The sequence below is a fragment of the Cricetulus griseus genome (assembly GCF_003668045.3).
Source record: "Cricetulus griseus strain 17A/GY chromosome 1 unlocalized genomic scaffold, alternate assembly CriGri-PICRH-1.0 chr1_1, whole genome shotgun sequence".
In the NCBI taxonomy this organism is placed as follows: Eukaryota; Metazoa; Chordata; class Mammalia; order Rodentia; family Cricetidae; genus Cricetulus; species Cricetulus griseus.
The window spans coordinates 161,091,825-161,114,398 of NW_023276807.1; the positions used below are offsets into that span (position 1 = coordinate 161,091,825).

General features: G+C 39.7%; 1 protein-coding gene across 2 annotated transcripts in view; it reads right to left on the reverse strand.

Annotated features, from left to right (window-relative positions):
- Prkg2 (protein kinase cGMP-dependent 2) overlaps positions 1-22,574 on the reverse strand; it is a 93,814-nt gene that overhangs the window by 3,412 nt on the left and 67,828 nt on the right. For both annotated transcript variants that reach the window (XM_035453219.1, XM_027387604.2), the window contains exons 14-16: positions 9,419-9,582; positions 5,308-5,430; positions 4,107-4,169 (exon numbers count right to left, since the gene is read on the reverse strand). In XM_035453219.1, coding sequence (XP_035309110.1) covers positions 4,107-4,169; positions 5,308-5,430; positions 9,419-9,582 — 350 coding nt within the window. The remainder of the gene's footprint in view (positions 1-4,106; positions 4,170-5,307; positions 5,431-9,418; positions 9,583-22,574) is intronic.

The window sequence follows — 22,574 nt, forward strand, 5'->3', positions numbered from 1 at the left end:
GCTCCCTCTTCAGACATTGCAGGGTGCACATTTCTGCAGGATCTTCTTTTGCCATCAAATACAGGAACCATTTCCAGCATATCTCTCAAAGCTCTTTATCCAAGGAACCCCAGAAATATTAATGCTATCCATCTCTGTTGTTCTACTGAAAAAAATAGCCTTGGATTGCTTAACATACTTGCTGCAATTTGGCTAATGAGGACAATTATTTAGCATGAGTGGCCTTTGAGATTGGCTGCATTTTATGCAATGCAAGTGCCAGCACACACTCAATGTCATGTGAGTAACATTCTGCAAAGAACCGCTGACAGTGACAGAAAATGCTTGTTTCCAGGAGATTTGTAGAAGTTATTCTCAAAAGTAATGGTAAAGTATGTGACATCTCTTCCTGCCAGGAAATGTGTAATTATGTGCACCCAGTTTTACTCACCTCCCTTCAAAATGGATGTTGGGAGAAAAAAAAAGATGCCTCATTTATGGGTTAGCTAATGAACAAGGAGGGCAAAGATGATTTAATAAAGAATGCACAGATTGTAAAATTCATATAATAGGTGCTATGCTTAGGTATACTTTTTTTAAAAAAATTACAAAACTAGAATGAAAAGTTTTCTTTTAAAAATTAATTTTGGACAGAGTAGGAAAATCTAACAACCATTAAAAAGAATTTTTAAAGATGTACTTTACTATTTTTAATAATAAAATTGTGTGCGTGTGTGCCTCCGAATGCGTGTGTAGACAGACTTCATTTCAATGCAGATGCCCAATGAGGAGGCAAGAAAAGGGTGTCAGGTCCCCTGAGGCAGGACTTAGAGGAAGTTATGGGCTTCTGACATAGGTGTTGGGAACTGAACACCTCTGCAAGAACAGTATTCATTCTTTACCATTGAGCCATCCATCCCTCTAGCCCCTAAAAGAAGGTTGCTATTGTTGAATTTTAAGAACATACTGGGTAGTAAAACAGGGAGATTTATACGAAGTTTAAAGTCCCTTTTATCTAGAGAGATACACATAGGCTTCCCCACAGACACCCTGAAGCTATCCCCTAGCTTGCTAGCTTAGAAAAAGAGACAGAAGAAGAGAAGAATAGAAGAAATTCTGATTTTTAGCCCGGAGAGCAGTACTCAATCTGTTGTCTCTTGTCAACTGTCCCCTGCATTCTGATTCTGAAGCCCTCTATGTGGTGGCAGTAATTCTGCCTGTTACAGAGAATGGACAAATCGACCCTCACAGGGAAGAAAAGTCAAATAACAGCATCCATTTGCATGCACACCCTGCCACAATCTGACTGCTACATAGGAATGAGCCTCAGGTAAATAAGAACAATATAAAGCCAGAGCTTCTCTGCAATTAGATCCCTTCTGCTTTCCAACCACCACAAAGCAAAGCATGAGGACTCCTTAATGAGAAAGAGGGGGCATGATAGTAAGAATCACTTCAATTGGTGGGACACCTGTCTTTATGAATAGTGTGTATGTATGTCATTTTATAATGAGAAAAGAAGCTGTGGTAACAGTATGAGGCACAAGAAGATGAATTGGATTTTAAGGCCAAGAGTGAGCTTTGCAGCTGAAGGCCATCCAGAGGATGACACAGAATAAAGTATTACAAGTGTTTTAATGTCTGCAGAGTTCCAGATGAGTCTGTCTTATGTCTCCCTCTCTCCTATTCCTCTCCTTCCCTCCTTTTCTTTCTAATTCCCTCTATGGGGGAGCTTGGTTTCACAATGGTGAACACAGGGCTTGATGGCAAAGGGGGATCATGAATTCAGACAGCAGGACTGGTGACTTAGAATCTATTTAGTTATTTATGTATTTGCTCATTTTGCAGCTACTGTTAAGGAAAACAAACAACAGTCACAGCCTCTTTTTGGGCTCACGCTGCTAATGTCCTCCTGTAGTGAAAAATACCACTAGAGGGTGAAGTGTGTGGCTTGGGGATGCACGTGTTTAGCATGCATGGAACACTAGATTATATCCTGATCCCCAGCACACACACACACACACACACACACACACACACACACACACACACACACACACAGAGAGAGAGACGAGAGAGAGAGAGGAAGAGAGAGAGAGAGAGAGAGAGAGAGAGAGAGAGAGAAACACCACCCCTCAATCTGAGAGGAAGAAAGCATTGCAGGTGTTTTTATTTTTATTTTGGAAAGTGAACAATATATCAGCATAGTCAAAGGCTTGCAATGATGAAATTCTCACAATTATGTATGGGACCATCAAAGTAGGGTTACATGTGAGAGTTTCTGTTTGAAAATTGTAAGCAAAAATGAAAACATCCTGAAAATTCCTGGTCTTACCAAGGATTGTTTAAAAAGCATAAATCTTAAAGGCTCAAAATGCCACATTTGAATATTTAATGAAATTAGAGGGAATGTCAAGTTAGTTATAGGGGGAGTGTCTAGCAGCCATTAAAGGGGAGTGCTAGATCACCCAAGAGAACGACTCATTGTGGGTCAGTGCAAATCAATGTACATTTGTAAATTGAGGTTTCAGAACTTAAAGAAACATTCAAGGACATTATATTTAAAATGAATATGCAATATTAGTTAAAACTGAAAAAGAATACAGGTGACTTAAGATAAGTCATGTACTGACAAAAATTAATGTCATTTGAAAATATACTAAATAAAAAAGGTTTAACAACCTAAACTACGGAACATTGTAAGTGATACAGTCACCTATTCTCCCGGTTGTGGATGCCGTGGTTCACAGCCACAGCCTGACATGGTAAGAGAGGACATCACTCATAACTCATTGCAGAAAGGATTCTAAGATGTCAGGATATGGTTTCTGTGTGGAGCTATTTAGACATTAACAGGCTTTAAAGATGCTGGTGCTGGGCCCCTCCCCCATAGCGCACAGCATGTAAAGCCAAGGACTGGAGCTGCAGGACTTCAGTTATTTTTAATTGACCTGAGTCAAATCTCTGGCCCTGGAGATGTGACCTCCTGAACTGCTCAGAAAGCCATCAATACTATCTACAACAGGATGCAGAAACCCCAAACATTGTAAGACTGCTGTCTAGCAGAAGCTTTGACAAATCCTTACCCCTCCTGCAAGAGTGAACCCAAGTGAGGTTGTCAACGTGGGCAGGAAAATGCCCCTCGGGGAAAGCTGTCTGTTCCCAGGCTGAAGGGATAATGGTAAAACATAACTAAACATATGAGCCAAAGCAATGGTCCTGCTGGCCTTGTGTACTGTCCCCTGGCATGAGAGGGCTCTTCTCTACAATGGTCCCTTTGGCCACTGCACACCCTTATCCCTTGAAATTTCCCCTGTCATTTACACTACACTTGTTTCTTGTGAATTCATTTAATGGAGTTTTAATGGTTGAAGATGTAGATGAGGCCAGAGAAAAATCTCACCATACTTTCTACTAAATGCATTGCTTTCACAACACCATAAAGTAAAAACTCACTAGTCGGTGTTGTTTAGCAGTGGGTCAAACTATATCATTATCTTCTGCTTCTCTTTGAGAATTACAGCCTACTTTATTTTATAAACTCAATGCCAAAAATTAGATTTAATTCCTTTACAAAACTAGTTAATAATAATAAAAACAACAGTGGATAAAAACTTTTTCTATAACTGAAAGATGTGATTTTATAACCTTTAAAATAACTTTGCTCATTTTTCATATGAATGCCCAACATTTGAGAAATCATATTGAGACTGATTTGGGCAACTACAACTAGCAAACAACAAAGAAAAACTGAATGCCAAAACATCCAAAAGTTGAAAGCCTGTAAAGTGAACATGGTGGTCTCCTGAGAGAACCTGTCACAATCACCTCATGTGTGTTTGATACCAGATAGAGTCATTTGAGAAGAGGGAACCTCAACTGAGAAAATGCTTCCAGCAGATTGGCCTGTGGGCAAGCCAGTAAGCAGCACTCCTCGATGGCCTCTGCAGCAGTTCTTACCTTGACTTTTCTGGATAACGGTCTACAAGCTGTCAGATGAAATAAACCCTTTCCTCCCCAAGTTGCTTCTGGCCATGGTGTTCATCAAAGCAATAGAAACCCAAATTAAGACACCTGGTCATTCTATATATTTCTATGTTTATCTTGGCAACAAAGAAAAACAGTACCTGTGTTTCTTAATGTCATTGATCCCATTCTTCAGATTCCCCAGCCTTTCTGTTGGGTTTTGCCTGAAATAATTTATGAAAGAAGTTTATAATGGCAATATTTGAGTGATTTTAGATAGGGGAGTAACATTTGTTTTTTAATTCATTGACTCAATAACTTTCATCAGATCCTACAGTGTGGGTCAGCCACTTGAGCACAGGAAGAGAACAAAGTCACAGCCCTTCCACATAGGATTCACAGCCGAGTGTTGATACATCTATCAGTTCATTATATGAGCTGCGAATAGATGCTGAATAAATGCTACCTTTCAAACTCGGCTAAGAGAACTGGGAAATGCCTTAGAGTTTCATTTACATCCAAGCTGCAATCTTAGAAGTCTGTAGGTGGTCGTTGGTGATGCTCAAACTAGGTCTGATGATTTTACTAACTTTAAATCCTTCAATATTTTTAAAAAATGGAGCAGGGGGTACCACAACACATTGTAGTTTAAGCAAATCAAAGCAAAACAAAAACCTCTGGAAGTCTCTAATTTTTTTTCTGAAAAAAAAATGGTGGTTTCTATAGTAAGTACAAGGCTGGAATATTTTAAAAGAAAACTGGAGAAATTCTATTTTTTAAAGACTATTGGGGGCTGGAGAGAACACTTACTGACTGTTCTTCCAGAGGACATTAGAGTCCTAGCCCCCACATGACAGCTCATAATCTGTTACCCCAGCCCCAGGAGGCACAACATGGCGCATAGACATGCATGCAAGTAAAATACCCATACACATAAAATGAAGCTAAATAATTCTTTTCTTAAAAGCTATTTTTAAAAACAGAAAGAAAAGAAAATGAATATTAAGGAGCTAGAGATACAGCACAGTGGTTAAGAAAACTTGCTGCTCTTCCAGAGGACCTGGATTTGGTCCTCAGCACCCATATGACAGCTCACAACAGTCTGTAACTCCAACTCCTGATCTGATGACATCTAGCCTCTCAGGGTTCCAGTTATGCACCTGTACACTCAGTCAACCCACACACAAAATTTTGAAAAATATTTTTTTAATTTAAAAACTTCCTTCAGTTATAACAGCAACATAAAAAGTTCAAGCAGTGAACACAGAAACCTAACTGTGAAGCATCTACACACTCCACAGCAGGTGAGTGAAAGCCTTCACACTTCCTCCAATGCTAGGCATTACTGATGGTCATTCTCACCTGCAAAGCCTCCGGATCAAATCCTCAGGTCGCCTTGTTATCTTTCTAGGGAAGTCCATTTTTTCAATTCCTTTGAGAATCAAATTGTAGGTCATCATTTGGTCTACCCCAGAAAAGGGTGGGCTGGAGAAGATGTAAAATAAGACACACTTCAATGAGTGCCTAAGAGAACTTCACTTTTCTTTTCCTACTTCTCTTCCTCCTTTTTCCTGACTCTCTAATCCTCTCCTCCCTTGTTAGTTACTTTACAACAGATTTGTATATATTCTGGAAAAGCCTTTCATATCACTTAAATGATACACACAGTTACATGTCAAGTGGTGATAATGACTATGAAGAAAGCCATGGAGATAGAGAGGGAGAGTAGATGTGACTTTTTTTTTCTTCTTTTTTTTTTAAGACCGTGAGTAGAAAAACCCTCTTCTTTGAGCTGACAAAAGAGAAGAAGTCTGACTGGACAGAGGGAGTGGATGAGCTACACACTTGTTTGTGGGCACTGAGTTCTGAGACAGGAAGTGTGAAGGAATGCGTTGGGAGTGGGCAGCAGTGGGCAGCGTAGATGGTGGAGTGAGTAAGCTTTGAAGGGTGTGAGAAATTATAACAGCATCATATGTATTTAGTGGGCTACCGTAAGGATCTGGGGATACATTCTGAGTCAGCAGTATTACTTATAGAAACTCCAGTCATCTGTTTTAAAACAAGAAATAAAGTACGGTGTGGGGTGGTGAGCCTGGAAGGCTGGCTGTGGGAAGTGGTGCTAGAGGTGGTGAAACAGTCAGGGCTCTATCTAGGCTGGGAAATGTACTAGTTATGTCCATTTGTTAAGTTGAACATTGAAGGGATGATACCTGGTCACTAATGAAGCTAATTAGGTTGAGGTTGGGTCATCAATGAATAGGTTTAGTGACCTTCTGAGACAGAATGCTGGCTGTCCATCTTGTTCCTAGTGAGGATCCCATAATTAGTCAGGTCTACCAGAAGACAGGCCTCACTGGAACTCAGCTCTTTGCTGAGGCTTCCATCCTCCCAAATTGCAAGAAATCAATGATAAAAGAAAAAGCTACCCAGCTTACAGTATTTTGTTTTAGAGCCTAAGCTAAGATTGATGATAAAGCTAATAGGATTTGCTATTGTAGTAGATGCAATGTGAAAGACAGAAAAGTGATTCAAGAACAATGTTTGAGCCTTTAATCCCAGCACTTGCACTTGAGAGGCAGAGGCAGGAAGATCTCTGTGAGTTTGAGACCAGCCTGGTCTACAAGAGCTAGTTCCAGGACAGCCTCTAAAACCACAGAGAAACCTTGTCTGTGGGGTGGAAAACAATGTTTGGCAGGAGTGCCCACAGAACGAAATTATTGTCACTAAGAGAGGCAAACTAGGATAGAGGCAAGAGGTGTCATTTGGATCTAGGCTATCTCCAGAGACCTGGTCCCCAAGCTGTTCCACAATGGGGAAGCAATGGAACCTTTGAAATGAGGCATACTTGAAGAAAGTTAGGCCACTAGGGAGATGACCTTGACTGGGATATTGATATGCTCATCTCCTTCTTACCATGTTCTGGCCACCACACAGTGAACAGAACCCCTTTGCCACATGCTCCTGTCATAATGCACCATGTCCCCAAATCTACAGAGTTAATGAGCCATAGAATGATACTAGGAACTAGAATAAATCTTTTCTTACTCATAAATGATCTCGGGTGTTTGGCCAGAGCAATGGGAAGTCAACTGACTCAACAGTGGTGCAGCTAGTTATAGGGGAAACAAATCAGGATTGTTTTCCAGAACCACATGGAACTGCTGGGCAGGGAGCTGGATTTATGAGCCTAGCATTGAGGAAAGTCACTAAGGCATTATGACTTGGGTCATGTCATATGGTTTATGGCCGTAGGACTTGAGGATATTACCCTATGAGTGTTAGATAGAAAAGAGGCCATGAACTGACTGGTCCAATGTTAATCTATCAGGAAAATGAGAAGAATCTGGAATGCAAACAGTGAAAGAGCTATTGGTGTAGGTTAAGGAAGCCCTGGAAACCACCAAGGAGAGTATTTCAAGGAATTCTGGGTAAAACTTGTTGAGATGTAGCCACCAAGTTGAGCAAAATTTTCATTCATATATCACTTTGATTTCTAAAACACCTTCTTGTCTGGTCTAGTATGCCATTTAAATTTTGAAAATTAAAGATGATCTAACTACTCTGTTACAGCTTAACCAGGCTTGCACCCTATGGAAACCAATAGTATTCACCCTTTATACAAAAAAGCAAAGGCAAAGAAACAACTTTACAATAACCTATGCTTCATTTGTGAAGAAAATGAAGGAGGAAACAGAGCTATTGATATGACATCTTCAGTGAACACAGATAGATACATATTGATAACTGTGTTACTTCCTTTCTTTAGTTTTTTTTTTTCTTCATTTTCCCTTACATACTTAAACACCAGATCACACAATTAAAAATGGACTTTTCTTTTGCCCTACCCTGAAAATGTTCGGCAAAACATCCTTTACGACAGTTCAAGGCCACCTTAGCAATTTCAGGCTATGGTGCTTTCTCTCCCTCCTTTATTTCCCCCAGTTTATTTTGCTACTCTATATGACACATTTCCAGATGACAAAGACTGACGTGTCTATTCTCCAGCAGCTCCAAGAGCCACTATGTCACTACCTCTCCCCTAGAAACTTCTACGATGAGGAAGAAAAATATTGCAAAGAACCCAAAGTTAGCCACACCTTAACAAACTTGTCTTTCTCAATAACTACCTGGAAATTTTCCATTCTTCCATGCACATCTTAAAGATGAATATTTAAATATGGTTATAGATGATGACTAGTGATTCAGATAAAATATAGATTTTCATTTCCCCAGTGCAAAGATGTGAACCATGACTTAGGTAATTTAACACCAAGTTAAATACTTAAATTCCAGTATTTAAGAAGTTTAGGAAAATCATAGCTCAGTGGCAGAGGATTTCTCTAGAGTGTGTAAAGCCCTGTTTAGGTCCTTACTGTTGCAAAAAGAAGAAACTTAGACAAAATTCTATGAAATTCTGTTTTGTTTTGCATGTTGATATTTACACTAACAATGCATTTCAGTATTTCTTAGAAAATTCCTAGTCAAATCTCTCTGCAACTAATGTTAAAAGCACAACTGGCTATAAAGGGCCATAAAGCATGCATGTGTCATGGAAAGTACGTCACAGAGAGGGCCAGAAGATCTGGGATCAGATTACTGATATCAGGCAGACAGTTTTGTGGCTTAGTTGTCTAAGTTATATAATTTAAACCATGAAATAATCAAAACATGTGAATCATAAAATAATAATAAAAATTCCTACCTTATCTAATTCACACAAGGGTATGAAAAATAAACTAGATTCTATGTATATGTGCTTCATAAAGAGTGAAGTATTTCACACATGTGAAGGCTGTGTTGCCTGTGTATATGTGTGCATTTGTGGTTGACCATGCTCACACTGCACTGTGTTAAATATTTAGAGCCACAGAAGATTCATTAAACCCATCTTTTCATCTCTTTGGGAATGACAATTTACTCTTAACTGCTAAAACCCATGCTGTGTCTTGACTGTTCATTAGCACCTTGGAAAGGAGTTGGCAGGGTATTTACAATTTAAATTCAGCATTGTAGCTTTCTCTTAGCATTTCTGGTTAATGACATGTGGGGAAGAATCTGGCTAAATTTAGTTTGATTGATCAATGAATTTTACTGAGCTAGGAAAACAGCTTTCATCATTAATTTAAAAAGAAGGAAATTCTACCAAATCCAAAGCTTTCATTGTTTCTGTTCCTGGATTATAAAACCTTCACATAGTTAATGTGTCATCTGTAACAATGCAACTTGCCATTTTAGGTAAACTGTAACAATTCTATACACCTTTGCTTTAGCTTTCTGAATCCTTTATGTATATTTTAAACTCCCTATCCAAGCTGGTGTTTGAAGAAACATACAGAGGAAAAAGAAAAGTTTTAAAAAAATATTTTCAGATAGTTAAATTTTGGATTTTACATTTTTATCATTAGTGGGTTATTTTGTGCTGCTCTGAAGAAAAGGCTGGGCAAAACTGAACAAAGTGCAGTCTCACACTTACTTGCCAGTTAGAAGCTCATATACTAGAATTCCCAGGGACCAGAAGTCCACACTGAAGTCATGTCCTTTGTTCAGAATGACCTCAGGGGCCACATACTCTGGAGTCCCACAGAACGTCCATGTTTTCTGCCCGGAGCCAATTTTCTTAGCGAATCCAAAGTCAACCTGTGACAGAATGTCAAATGAAGCTGAATATGTTATAAAACAAATTCTGCTTTTAAATTTTTTACTAACTCTGAGTTTTATACAACCCAAACTTTCCTACACACACACACACACACACACACACACACACATTCCTTTGTAAGTCATATGTCAATCAAGTTGTTAAGAGAAAGTTTCATTATATATCCCTCACCTCATTACCCTTGAAGACAATTCAAAATCATTCTTATGCTCCCAGAAAACAAGTCTGAAGTATATTTTAATTTGCTGGTTTATTCAATGGGTTGACTAGAGAAGGGGAAAACGACAGAAATATGTGCCTTTACCCCACCAGGGATTAAAATAATTGCAAAGTTGAGAGTTTGAGAAAGAGTCTATTGCTAGGAAGGGAGTTGTAAACATCTACCTAGCACTGGTCACAATGTGTACCTCCTGTCTATCTCACCGGTCAGAAACAAAGTCAACAGCATCTTTCCCTAGTTTGCTCTGAGCTCTGAACACTTTTGGTCCCCACTAGCGAGGTGGGTGGTAGCTAGTACCAACATTAACTTGCTGGAAATGTAGGGTCAGTGCCCACTCTGACTTAGACTTTCTTCTATTTTTATCATACTGAGTTGACCATGAGAATCTGGGTCCTGGGAAAATTTTTGCACACATAGTTAACACAGCATTCTATGATACATAACAGGAAAGAAAGCATAAACTCAAAGTAAAGAGAAAAAAAGAGCTAAAATCCAGAACATTAGGAAGATAGGGCTGTGAGAGGGTGGGTGACACCAGGAGGTGACACCTGTGGTTGTCCCTGACTAGGGGTTAGGAACTCTCCCCTGGTAAGGAGTCCCTACTCCCCTCCTCTGCCTTGTAGGATGTATCTCTCACTTCTCCAAACTTTTACCCAGTGAACTCTGTGGAACAAACAAGAAAGGAGGCCAGAGCCTCAGTAGTCCCTCACTGAAACCCAGCCCTGCAGAACAACAACTGGCTTCCACAAAGGGAAGGTGAACTCATACCCACTCATCTACAGTGTGTACTGATTTTGCTTTAACTTACTTCTACCTCCTTCAGGCAACAGGCATAGAAATTATTTCTGGGCTCACTGTGCCCATGTTAATGGCTGCTTTGCATGTGGCTAATTTCAATAACATAGCAATAATTTATGCTTAAAAATGGAGAAAGTTGACCCCTGTCCACACTCTGAGTGTCCACCCTGAGTCTGGACACACCTTACCCCTGTCCATACTCTGTCCTCTGTCCTGCAGCGGGCACCTGAGCCTCAGGTGAGTCTGGGCGATGCTCTACACTGCCAACCTCCCCCATCAACCCCTGCTCACTTCTTCCTGAACCCCCTCTGACAAGAGTGGACTTGCCTAGACCAGGAAGGCCCACCCTGAGTCCTGACACACCTTGCCCTTGTCCACCCACCACCCTCTGATATCCAAAGGCTGAGCCCTGTGCCTGCCACCAGAGAGAGGGAGAGACCCCACCTGCACTCACTGGAAGAAGGGATGGGAAGAAGACAGAGTAAGAACACACTTAACAACAGTACAACCAATATGACACTACCAGAATCTAGGGACTCCACACCATCAAGATCTGAAAAGCCCAACACAGAGGATGAAGAAGAGATGGACCTCAAAATTATCTTAGGAAGATGATAGAGACTTTTAAAGAGGAAACAAGAAAATCCCTTAAAGAAATAGAAGAAAAAACAAGCAAAAAATTACATGAAATGGAGGAAAAGACAAAGCAAAAAATTCAAGAAGTAAACAAATCTCTTAAATAATCTAAAGAAAGCCAAGAAAAAAAAAACAACCAAACAAGTGAAGGAAGCACTTGAAACAGTTCAAAGAATGAAAGCTGAAATAGACACAATAGAGAAAACACAGAACAAGGGGATGCTGGAAACAGAAAGGCTGGATAAATGATCAGGAACTAAAGATGTGAGTATACCCAATAGAATTCAAGAGATGGAAGAGAGAATTTCAGTTGTTGAAGACTTGCTAGAGGATATACAGACATCGACCAAAGAAAATCTCAAGACCAACAAATCCCTAACACAAAATATCCAGGAAATAAGGGACACCAAGAAAAAAGCCAAACCTAAGAATAATAAGTATAGAAGAAGGTGAAGAAATACAGCTCAAAGGTACAGAAAACATATTCAACAAAATCATAGAAGAAAAATTCCCCAACCTACAGAAGGATATGCCTATGAAAGTACAAGAAGCTTACGGAACACCAAACAGACTGGACCACAAAAGGAAGTCCTCTTGACACATAATAATCAAAACATCAATCCTACAGTATAAAGAGAAAATATTAAGAGCAGCAAAGGAAAAAAGGCCAAGGAGCATATAAAGGCAGACCTATCAGAATCACTCCCGACTTCTCAATGGAAACTTTGAAAGCCAGAAGGTCCTGGATAGATATCCTACAAACACTAAGGGAGGATGGAAGCCAACCCAGAATACTGTACCCAGAAAAACTTTCAATCACTTTAGATGGAGAAAACAATATATTCCATGAAAAAAAAAAAAAACAGACTTAAACAATACATATCCACAAATCCAGCACTACAGAAAGTTCTGGAAGGAAAATTCCAACCTAACGAAGATAACTACACTCACAAAAACATAGGCAATAGATAATCCAATTTTACCAAACATGACAGGAGAATGAAATACACACACACAATGACACCACTAACAATAAATCCAAAACAAACAAGAACCAACAATCAATGGACATCAATATCCCTCAATGTCAATGGTCTTAACCTGCCTATAAAATGATACAGGCTAATAGAATGAATACAAAGACAGAATCCATCCTTCTGCTGGGGAAAAGATTTTCCAATCAAATCGGTCCAAGAAACAAGCTGGTGTAGCAATCCTAATATCTAACAAATTAGACTTCAAACTAAAATCAATCAAAAGAGATGAAGAAGGGCATTTCATACCCATCACAGGAAAAGTTCATCAAGATGAAGTCTCAATCATGAACACCTATGCCCCAAATACAAAGGCACCCTCATTTGTGAAAGAAGCATTACTAAAGCTCAAACCATACATAAAACCACACACTTATTGTAGGAGACTTCAACACCCTGCTTTCACCACTAGACAGGACCACCAGACAGAAACTTAACCAAGAAACAAAGGATCTAACAGAAGTTATGACCCAACTTGGTTTAACAGATATCTATAGAACATTCCATCCAAACACAAAAGAATATACGTTCTTCTCAGTGCCACACGGAACCTTCTCTAAAATTGACCACATACTTAGCAACATAGCAAACCTCCACAGATACAAAAGAATTGAAATAACCCCCTGTATCTTATCTGATCACAATGCTTTAAAGCTAGAATTCAACAGCAATACAAACAGCAGAAACCCTACAAATTCGTGGAAATTGAATAACACCCAATTGGGTTGAGGAAGAAATTAATGACTTCCTAGAATTTAATGAGAATGTAGACGCAACATACCCAAACTTATGGGACACTCTGAAAGCAGTGCTAAGAGGAAAGTTCATAGCACTAAGTGCCCACATGAAGAAACTGGAGAAAAGTCACACTAGAGAATTGACAGAACAACTGAAAGCTTTAGAGCAAAAAGAAGAAACTTCACCACGGAGGAGTAGACACCAGGAAATATTGAAACTGAGGGCCGAAATCAATAAAGTAGAAACTAGGAAAACATTACAAAGAATCAATGAAACAAAGAGTTGGTTCTTTGAGAAGATCAACAAGATAGACAAACCTCTATCCAAACTAACCAAAAGGCAGAGAGAGCATGCTAATTAACAAAATCAAAATGAAAAGGTGTACATAACAATGGACACTGAAGACATCAAGAGAATCATCAGGTCATACTTTGAAAACCTGTACTCCACAAAATTCGAAAATCTAAATGAAATGGACAATTTTCTGGATAGATATTACTTACCAAAATTAAATCAAGAACAGATAAACAGTTTAAGTCGTCCTATAACTCCTAATGAAATAGAAGCAGTCATCAAAAGCCTCCCAACCAAAAAAAGCCCAGGGCCAGATGCTTCACTGCAGAATTCTACCAGAAATTCAAACAAGAGCTAATACCAGTACTCCTCAAACTGTTCTACACAATAGAAGCAGAAGAGACATTGTCAAATTCTTTTTACGAGTCTACAACCACTTTGATACCCAAGCCACACAAAGATACAACTAAAAAGAGAACTATAGAACAACTCATGAACATCTATGCAAAAATACTCAACAAAATATTGGCGAATCGAATCCAAGAACACATCAGAAAAATCATCCACTATGATCAAGTAGGCTTCATCCCAGGGATGCAAGGATGGTTCAACATATGAAAATCCATCAATGTAATCCACCATATACACAAACTGAAAAAGAAAAACCACATGATCATCTCACTAGATGGTGAAAAAGCATTTGACAAAATCTAGCATCACTTCATGATAAAGATCTTGGAGAGAACAGGAATAACAGGAACATACCTAACCATGATGAAAGCAATATACAGCAAACTAACAGTCAACATCAAACTAAATGGAGAGAAACTCAAAGCGATTCATCTGAAATCAGGAACAAGACAAGGCTGCCCACTCTCTCCATATCTCTTCAATATTGTACTTGAAGTTCTAGCTAGAGCAATAAGACAAGAAAAGGAGATCAAAGGGATACAAATTGGAAAGGAAGAAGTCAAACTTTCACTATTTGCAGATTATATGATAGTCTACATAAGTGACCGAAAAACTTTAGCAGGGAACTCCTACAGCTGATAAACACCTTCAGCAAAGTAGCAGGATACAAAAATTAACTCAAAATAATAAGTAGCCCTACTGTATACAGATGATAAATCCAATGAGAAAGAAATCACAGAAATATCACCCTTCACAATATCCACGAGCAATATAAAATATCTTGGGGTAACACTAACCGAAAAGTGAAAGACCTGTACAATAAGAACTTTTAGTCTTTAAAGAAAGAAATTAAAGTAGATACCAGAAAATGGAAAGATCTCCCATGGTCTTGGATAGGTAGAATCAACATAGTAAAAATGGCAATCTTGCCAAAAGTAATCTACAAATTCAATGCAATCCCCCTCAAAATCCCAACACAGTTCTTCACAGATCTTGAAAGAACAATACTCAACTTTATATGAAAAACAAAAAACCTAGGATAGCCAAAAAAAAAAAAAAAAAACTCTGTACAATAAAGGATCTTCTGGAGGCAACACTATCCCTGAGTTCAAACTCATAGTTCTGAAAACAGCTTGGTATTGGCACAGAAATAGAAAGATGGATCAATGGAATCGAATTGAAAACCCCAATATTAACCCACACACCTATGAACACCTTATTTTTGACAAAGAAGCTAAATCTATACAATGGAAAAAAGATAGCACCTTTAATAAATGGTGCTGGCACAACTGGATTCAGATATGCAGAAGATTGCAGATAGATCCATATCTGTCACCATGCACAAAACTTAAGTGCAAATGGATCAAAGATCTCAACATAAATCCAGCCACACTGAATCTTCTAGATGAGAAAGTGGGAGATACCGTTGAACGAATTGGCACAGACCACTTCCTGAACATTACACTAGTAGCACAGACACTGAGATCTGCAATTAATAAATGGGACCTCCTGAAACTGAGAATCTTCTGTAAGGCAAAGGACACAGTCACTAAGACAAAACGACAGCCCACAGAATGGGAAAAGATAGTCACCAACCCCACATCTGACAGAGGGCTGATTTCCAAAATATACAATGAACTCAAGAAGCTAGCCACTAAAACACAAAACAATAAAATTAAAAAGTGGGGTGCAGAACTAAATAGAGAATTCTCAACAGAGGAATCTGAAATGGATGCAAGACACTTAAGAAAGTGCTTAAAATCATTGGCCATCAGAGAAATGCAACTCAAAACAACTCTGAGATACCACCTCACACCTGTCAAAATGACTAAAATGAAAAACACCAATGACAATCTATGCTGGAGAGGATGTGGAGAAAAAGGAACACTCCTCCATTGCTGGTGGGAGTGCAAACTTGTAAGACCACTTTGGAAATCAGTATGGCTATTGCTCAGAAAAATGAGAATCATTCTACCTCAAGATCCAGCAATTCCTCTCTTGGGTATATACCCAAATAATGCACGTCCATATAACAAGGACATATGTTCAACCATGTTCATAGCAGCATTTTTTTTAATAGCCAGAACCTGGAAGCAACCTAGATGCTCCTCAACTGAAGAATGGATAGAGAAAATGTGGTATTGAAAGACCCCCCCGAAGAGGTACTTTCGTAGAGGGAGACCCACACCCAGGAATCAGCGAGGCCACGAACTTGGATGCAAAAACAAGAGGCTTTATTGGAGACGCGGGTACCCGGGGCGACTTAGCTTCTGTGTGGCTAAGCGCCCCGAGCCAAGGGAAAGGGGTCCTTATATAGGGAAAAAGGCGCAAGCTAGGAGCAGGGATTCTATTGGATAATTCTAATGAGGCATTATACAGAGCTATTCCCATTGGTCAATGTATATGAGGCGCTATACAGGGTTATTCAAATGAGGCAAAGTACAGAGTTATTCAAATGAGGTGAAACATAGAGTCTTTCAAATGAGGCGAAATACAGAATCATTTCTATTGGATGGTTCAAATGAGACACAGAGCCATTCCAGATCAGCATATTCTCAAGGTCTGGTGTCTGGTACAACAGACTCAATTCCCCCTCCCTCCGCGTCCAGATGGCTGACCTTGGGGGCGGAGACCTTGGGACGGAGTGTTTCTCATCGGGCGGGGGCTAGGCCGGCTCACTTGGTGTTCGCCCTCGTGCCGGCCCACCTGGTGCTCGCCCTCATGCCTGCCCACCTGGTGCTCGTTGCTCGGCCCCAGCCCCGAGGCGCGGTGCCAGGCGGGGCGGGCCGGGGGCGCGAGCCCTGCCGGGGTGAAGGCTTGGGAGGCCCCGGCAGCTTCGGGGCAGGGGGCTCAGGGGCATTCCGAGCGGGTCTTTCAGTATATTTATACAATGGAGTACTACTCAGCAGAAAAAGGCAATGGAATCTTGAAATTCGCAGGTAACTGGATGGAACTAGAAGAAACCATCCTGAGTGAGGTAACCCAAACACAAAAAGACAAACATGGCATGTACTCACTCATATATGAATTTTAGACATAGAACAAAGGATTACCAGCCTACAATCCTCATCACCAAAGACACTAGGAAACAAGAAGGACTCTAAGGGAAAAATGCATGGACCCCAGGAATGGAAAGGGGCAGGAATTTCGAAGCTAATTGGGAGCATGAGGGTAGGGGAGAGAGAGCCGCCAGAATGAGAGGAGAAGAGGAGAGGAGAGGAGGAAATGGAGGAGCAGAAATATTGAGTTGGGGGAAGAATAGAGGACAGCAAGATGAGATATACCATATTAGAGGGAGCCATTATAGGTCCGAGGAGAGATCTGTCACTAGGGAGATTTCCAGAGACCTACAAGGATGGCACAATCTGACAATCTAGGCAATGGTGAAGAGGATAGCCTAAATGTCCTTCCCCTATAATGAGACTGATGACTACTTTTTATGCCATCCTAGAGCCCTCATCCAGTGGCTGATGGAAGCAGAGGCAGGCACCCACAGAAGTGGAAGGGTGGATAAAGTAGGGGGTAAGTGGGGGGAGGGGGGAAGGAGAGGGAGAAGGGATTGACAAATGTGAAAAAAGCTTGTTCCTAATTTGAACTAATAAAAAAAATTTAAAAATGGAGAAAATTAACATCGGAAGCAGCCCTCACTTTGAAAATCGGGGTCCAGAAACAAAAGCATCTAACACCTTCCTTTGTTCAAATGTTCATGTTTAAAGCTTTTGTTTTTCCTTAAAGAGGTCTTGTAGAAACTCTTCCCTTTCTGAGACTTATTCATACCTATCACATAGTAGCAAAGATTTCTTTATTGAAAAAAAAAAAAAGAATTCAAACAACTTAATCCAAAGTGGGCTTTTCCTGTTTGCCTTCAACTACACAGCATGACTCACAAAGATTAAGTCTGAGGGATGGCTGGGAATATTATAAGATTGAACTGCATAACCAGCTGATATGAGGACATCCACTTAGTCCTCAGAGGGGGGGAAAAAACCAATAATGAAAGCCCTCGCTAATTTTATAAAGCCTGAAATTTAAGAGGTGAGAACGAGGCACTTATAACTGCAATTGTATATATGAATATGTAGAAATATGGCATTTTGTTGCTTTATAACAGCCTCTAGACTGTTTCTTAATTGTATTTAATTTTCCTTTTAAGAATTGCTAGAAGTTCATTGGCTATTTAGGAGAGCTATTTTAATTTTTTAAATAATATATTTTAACTTGAATTGCCAACATGCTCACACAATATTTGCATATTGGCTCAAGGCAGTAGTAACAATTATATTAACATTCCAAGATTTACAAAATTGTATCACTTTCATTGTCTACTTAGGTCATACCAGCTTTGATCTAATACATTTGGCCAGAATAAATTGGCATTCAGAGGCATCCAAAGCTGTGTCACTAATGTAGAAGATGCCAAGGTCTGTGTATTTTCTATAAGGAGCAAGCTCCCCTACCTCATCTCAGCACCATGGCTACACCAAGGAGCCTGCTCTTTCTTCTCTAGGCAGCAGAAAGCTAGGCTGCTCTTTCCTTTATTCTGTGACACTCAGTGAACCTCATCCTATGGCAAGGACCAGGACACACACAAAGATCTAGTTCTCAAGGAGCTTATACCAGAAAGAAGTGAAAAATAATGAACATGGAAATGTACAATAAAAACGATACAATGTCACATGATAAGGCATGCTGAGGAGAAGCATTTAGAAGACTTAGGTGCAGAGAAAAAGAGAAACTGCTCTTGAAATAAGGGGATGAGGAAAACACTTCAATAAGGCAGCATTTGAGCAGACTTGAACAGAAATATGAATGAAATCAGAAAGAGTTCTGTAAATATCTAAGGAGCAGGGTCCTGCCAGGAGGAAGAGATAGCACAAAGGCTTAAGAAGCAAATACTGGTGTTCAGTTCAAGGCCTGTCAAAGTCAATGTGACTGGGCCATGGTACATAGAGGCAAGGGAGGCAGAAAGGACATGAGAATCCAGCATGGATTTGTAAACCACCAGAAGACCTTTGGAAGAAAGCATGATGTCCATGTCCTCAAAGGATCATGGAGAGAAGAAAGTTGGTACTCTCTCTCTTTTCCCTCAGTGGCAGTGGGATAGGCAGAGGAGCCTTTTATGAAATAGCCCCTTCTAGATGGGATGGAGTGATTCACTGGACTCCTCAGAGCACTGAGCTGGGCAGGATAAAGGGAAGAACACTATACACAAAGGCAAACTAGGAAAATCCTTTGAGGCTCCTCTCACAGCACCATCTCCTTGAAGGCTTCCCAAATCACAGACCCTATTCCTCTCTCCTTCTGGGGTCTTTACCACTATTTCACATGCCTTTGGGTAGCAGGTTCTAACTGGATCACTAAACCTAGCCCATTGAAAAGAGTATTCTTATATCCATTTTTTAGTCAACTGTTTTTGGAATGTGGTGGGTGCTCAACTTGTGCTTGTTATACGGAAAAAAATGGTGATTAAATGTTTAAGTCCATTTAAATAAAATACATTGTGGCCAGAAAAGCCACCATGCACACTTGCATGATGCAAGTCCCCATCCAGCATTCAAAGATAAGTTTCTTGTATCAGGTGCATTGAAGCAGAAGATATTTAAAGGAGAAGCAGCTGCACGTGACAGAGGCAATGATGACAAAAGCTTGACTCTCCCGTAGTAAGTTAGTAGCAATGCTGAATCTATAGAAAATGGTTGAGGCCAGTGGTTATTTCCATATTTTACATTAGGAAATTCTTGATACATTAAAAAATGTGACACAAATGCATGAGAAGTAGAAGGCCTGGTGCTGCACCAGCTCAGTCACTAGAGGAGAACTGAGATGGAAGTCCTACCCTGTGTGTTCTGGCCCATGGCCAAGCGACCACCCCCACTCTAATGCATACATTTTCAAATCTTTCCATTCGTTTCTAGCTTTACCACACATCTACTATCACAAATATGATACGGCTTCTAGTTTTTAATCTTTAGATCAATCTTATTATACCAACTTGGGCAACATGATTTTTCTCACTCAAACCCATGATTTTACCAAACAATGAAATCTACTTATGCTTGTTGCTGCCTTGTACCAACCTTTAGTTAACACCCTTTTACTATCTGTAAGGAAAAAACCACTACAGTTCCAACTTGCCCTTCCTCTGCTGGTGAGTAGTTGAGCTGCAATCAGCTCACATAACTGAGGAGACAATTTCTTTCTACCTGGGTTTCCTTATTTGGCCTCATAAATGCCGTGGTTATTCTGGGTGCTTGGCTATTCGAACATAAATTCCTAGCATCAGCTTGGCAAGCATTATGAGCAGCACCATGGAAATTTCACAACTTATAAGTTTTTAAGATTTTTAAGATAATATGTTAATGCTTTACAAATTATATACATTCATATATGTATATACATAATTTGCTCTAGCTTATGTTAGGTACCCTTTACTAGATTGAAAATGAATTTTTCCTAGTTCTAATTTTGCTAGTTTTTAACACATGAATAGAGAAATCTATTTATGTAGCCTGTTTCTGCTGGAGCTTTTGAGTTCATTATAGAGTTGTTTCTATCTAAAATTGCTGAGTATGATTTTTAACATGAATTTTTCTTTATTTCAAGCCATTATTGTCTTGTGAATCAGCCAGGGAGACTGAAAGAGATGCTACCAAGTTTTCTTATACACTTCCTGTTCCCATCACACTCAGCCCCTCTCACTGTCAACATTACACACCAGAACAGGACACCTTTTGCAACTGATGAACCCCTATTGACACACCAACTTCCCCAAATGTCCCTACTTTACATTAGGGCTCACAATCAATGTATAATTTATAGTCTTGGAAAAATAAATAATTCCATGTTTCTACCATATGCAATACCAAGTACTTTTACTGTCCTAAAACTAGCCATCCTCACACCTTTCCCACATCCTGCATCTTAACAATTGCTAATGTTTTTCACTGTCGCCAGCAGTTTTTCCTTTTACAAAATGTCTTACAGTTTAAATAATACAGCATGCAACATCTCTAGAATGCCTTTATTTTGCTTACCAACAGCATTTAAAATTTCCACAAGGTTCTTTCATGATTTGAGAACACACTTGTTTTTAGTCTTTAAGTAATCATAGTTTCCAGCTCTTTTCAGTAAGCTCAAAGAATATAATTGCACAGTTGGTCAACGTATGCTTAGTTTGTTAAGAAACCAGCACTCTTGCCTTCCAAAGCAGCTGAGCCACTCACATCATCCCAGGGCAAATGGGAACTCCAGGCAACCCACATTCTTCAGCACCTGGTACTGTCCATGTTCCAGACCTTAACCACTCTAACATGCATGTGGTGGTGGAGTGCTGTTTTAGTGTTTAACCCCACAACGATCTATGATTTTGTATTTCTCACATGCCTTTTTCCCATCTTTAAATTTCCTGCAGTAAGCCATCCATAGATGTCCTTAGTCTGTGTTTAATCAAGTTGCTTATTATTTTTTTTTATTTGAATTAGAAACAGGATTGATTTACATGACAATCCCATTTTCCTTCTGCCACCCGTTCTCTCCTACCACCACCCCCAACTAAAACCCTATCTATCACATATCCTTTCTGCTCCCCATGGATGATGAGGCCTTCCATAGGGTGTCATCAAAGTCTATTGTATCCTGTGGGATAGGGCCTAGGCCCACCCCCGTGTGTGTTGGCTCAGGGAGTATTCCTCTATATGAAATGGGCTCCCAAAGTCCACACCTATGCTAGGGATAAGTACTGAATTTCTACAGAAGGTCCCGTAGATTTCCGAGGTATCCTCACAGAAACCCATGTTCCTGGGTTCTGGATCAGTCCCATGCTGGTATTCCAGCTATCAGTCTGGGGAGCAAGAGTCCCCTGATGTTCAGTTAAGCTGTTTCTGTGGGTTTCACCAGCCTGGTCTGGACCCCTGTGCTCTTCATTCGTCCTTCTCTGAATCTGGGTTTCAGTTCAGTTTGGTGATTAGTTGTGGGTATCTGCTTCTACTTCCACCAGCTGCTGGATGAAGGCTATAGGATGGCATTTAAGTTAGTCATCAATCTCATTATCATGGGAGGGCATTTAAGGTAGCCTCTCTTCTGTTGCTTAGATTGTTAGCTGGTGTCATCTTTATAGATCTTTTGTTTTAAATATTTTGCACATCTTATTCAGTTGTCCAATATCAGATATATCTCTTAAAATGATTTTCTCTGGACTTTGGCCTGTCTTTAACAGTTCCTTTTAATTTCAGTGATGTCTAGCTAATCCATTATCTCTCCCATGTGTACCTAAAAGATCATCACCATTCTCAAGGTCATCCAGGTTCTCCCCAATATTATTTTCTAGGAGTCCTATGAGTTATTGTCTAATATTTATGCTATGATTGATTTTGACCTAGTTTTATGCATGGTGTAAGTTCTCTCTGTGGGTTATGTGGGGGTGGGTTATTGATGCCATTATTCCAGTGCCAGGTTCTATTTTGTTTTTGTTGTTGGTTGGTTGGTCTGGTTTAAGATTATCTTTACCAGATGGATCACCTTTGGTCATTTATCACATGTGAGCTTATTTATGTTTTATTTCTTCCATGTAACATTTGCCTTTCAGAGAATTTGCCCATTTCATCTAATCTATTGGCCCTGTGGGCTATTGACAGTGTTACTCTATCAGCATCTCAGTATTCATAACAAATATAGTAATATCTTCTCCTGCATTTACAAAACTAATAATCTGCGAGCTCTCTTTTTTCTTATCAAACTTGAGATTTACCAATTTTGTTGATCATTTCAAAGCATCAGTTTTTTAACTGATTTTTCTCTATGGATTTTGTTTTCAGTTGTAATGATTTCTATGCTGACCATT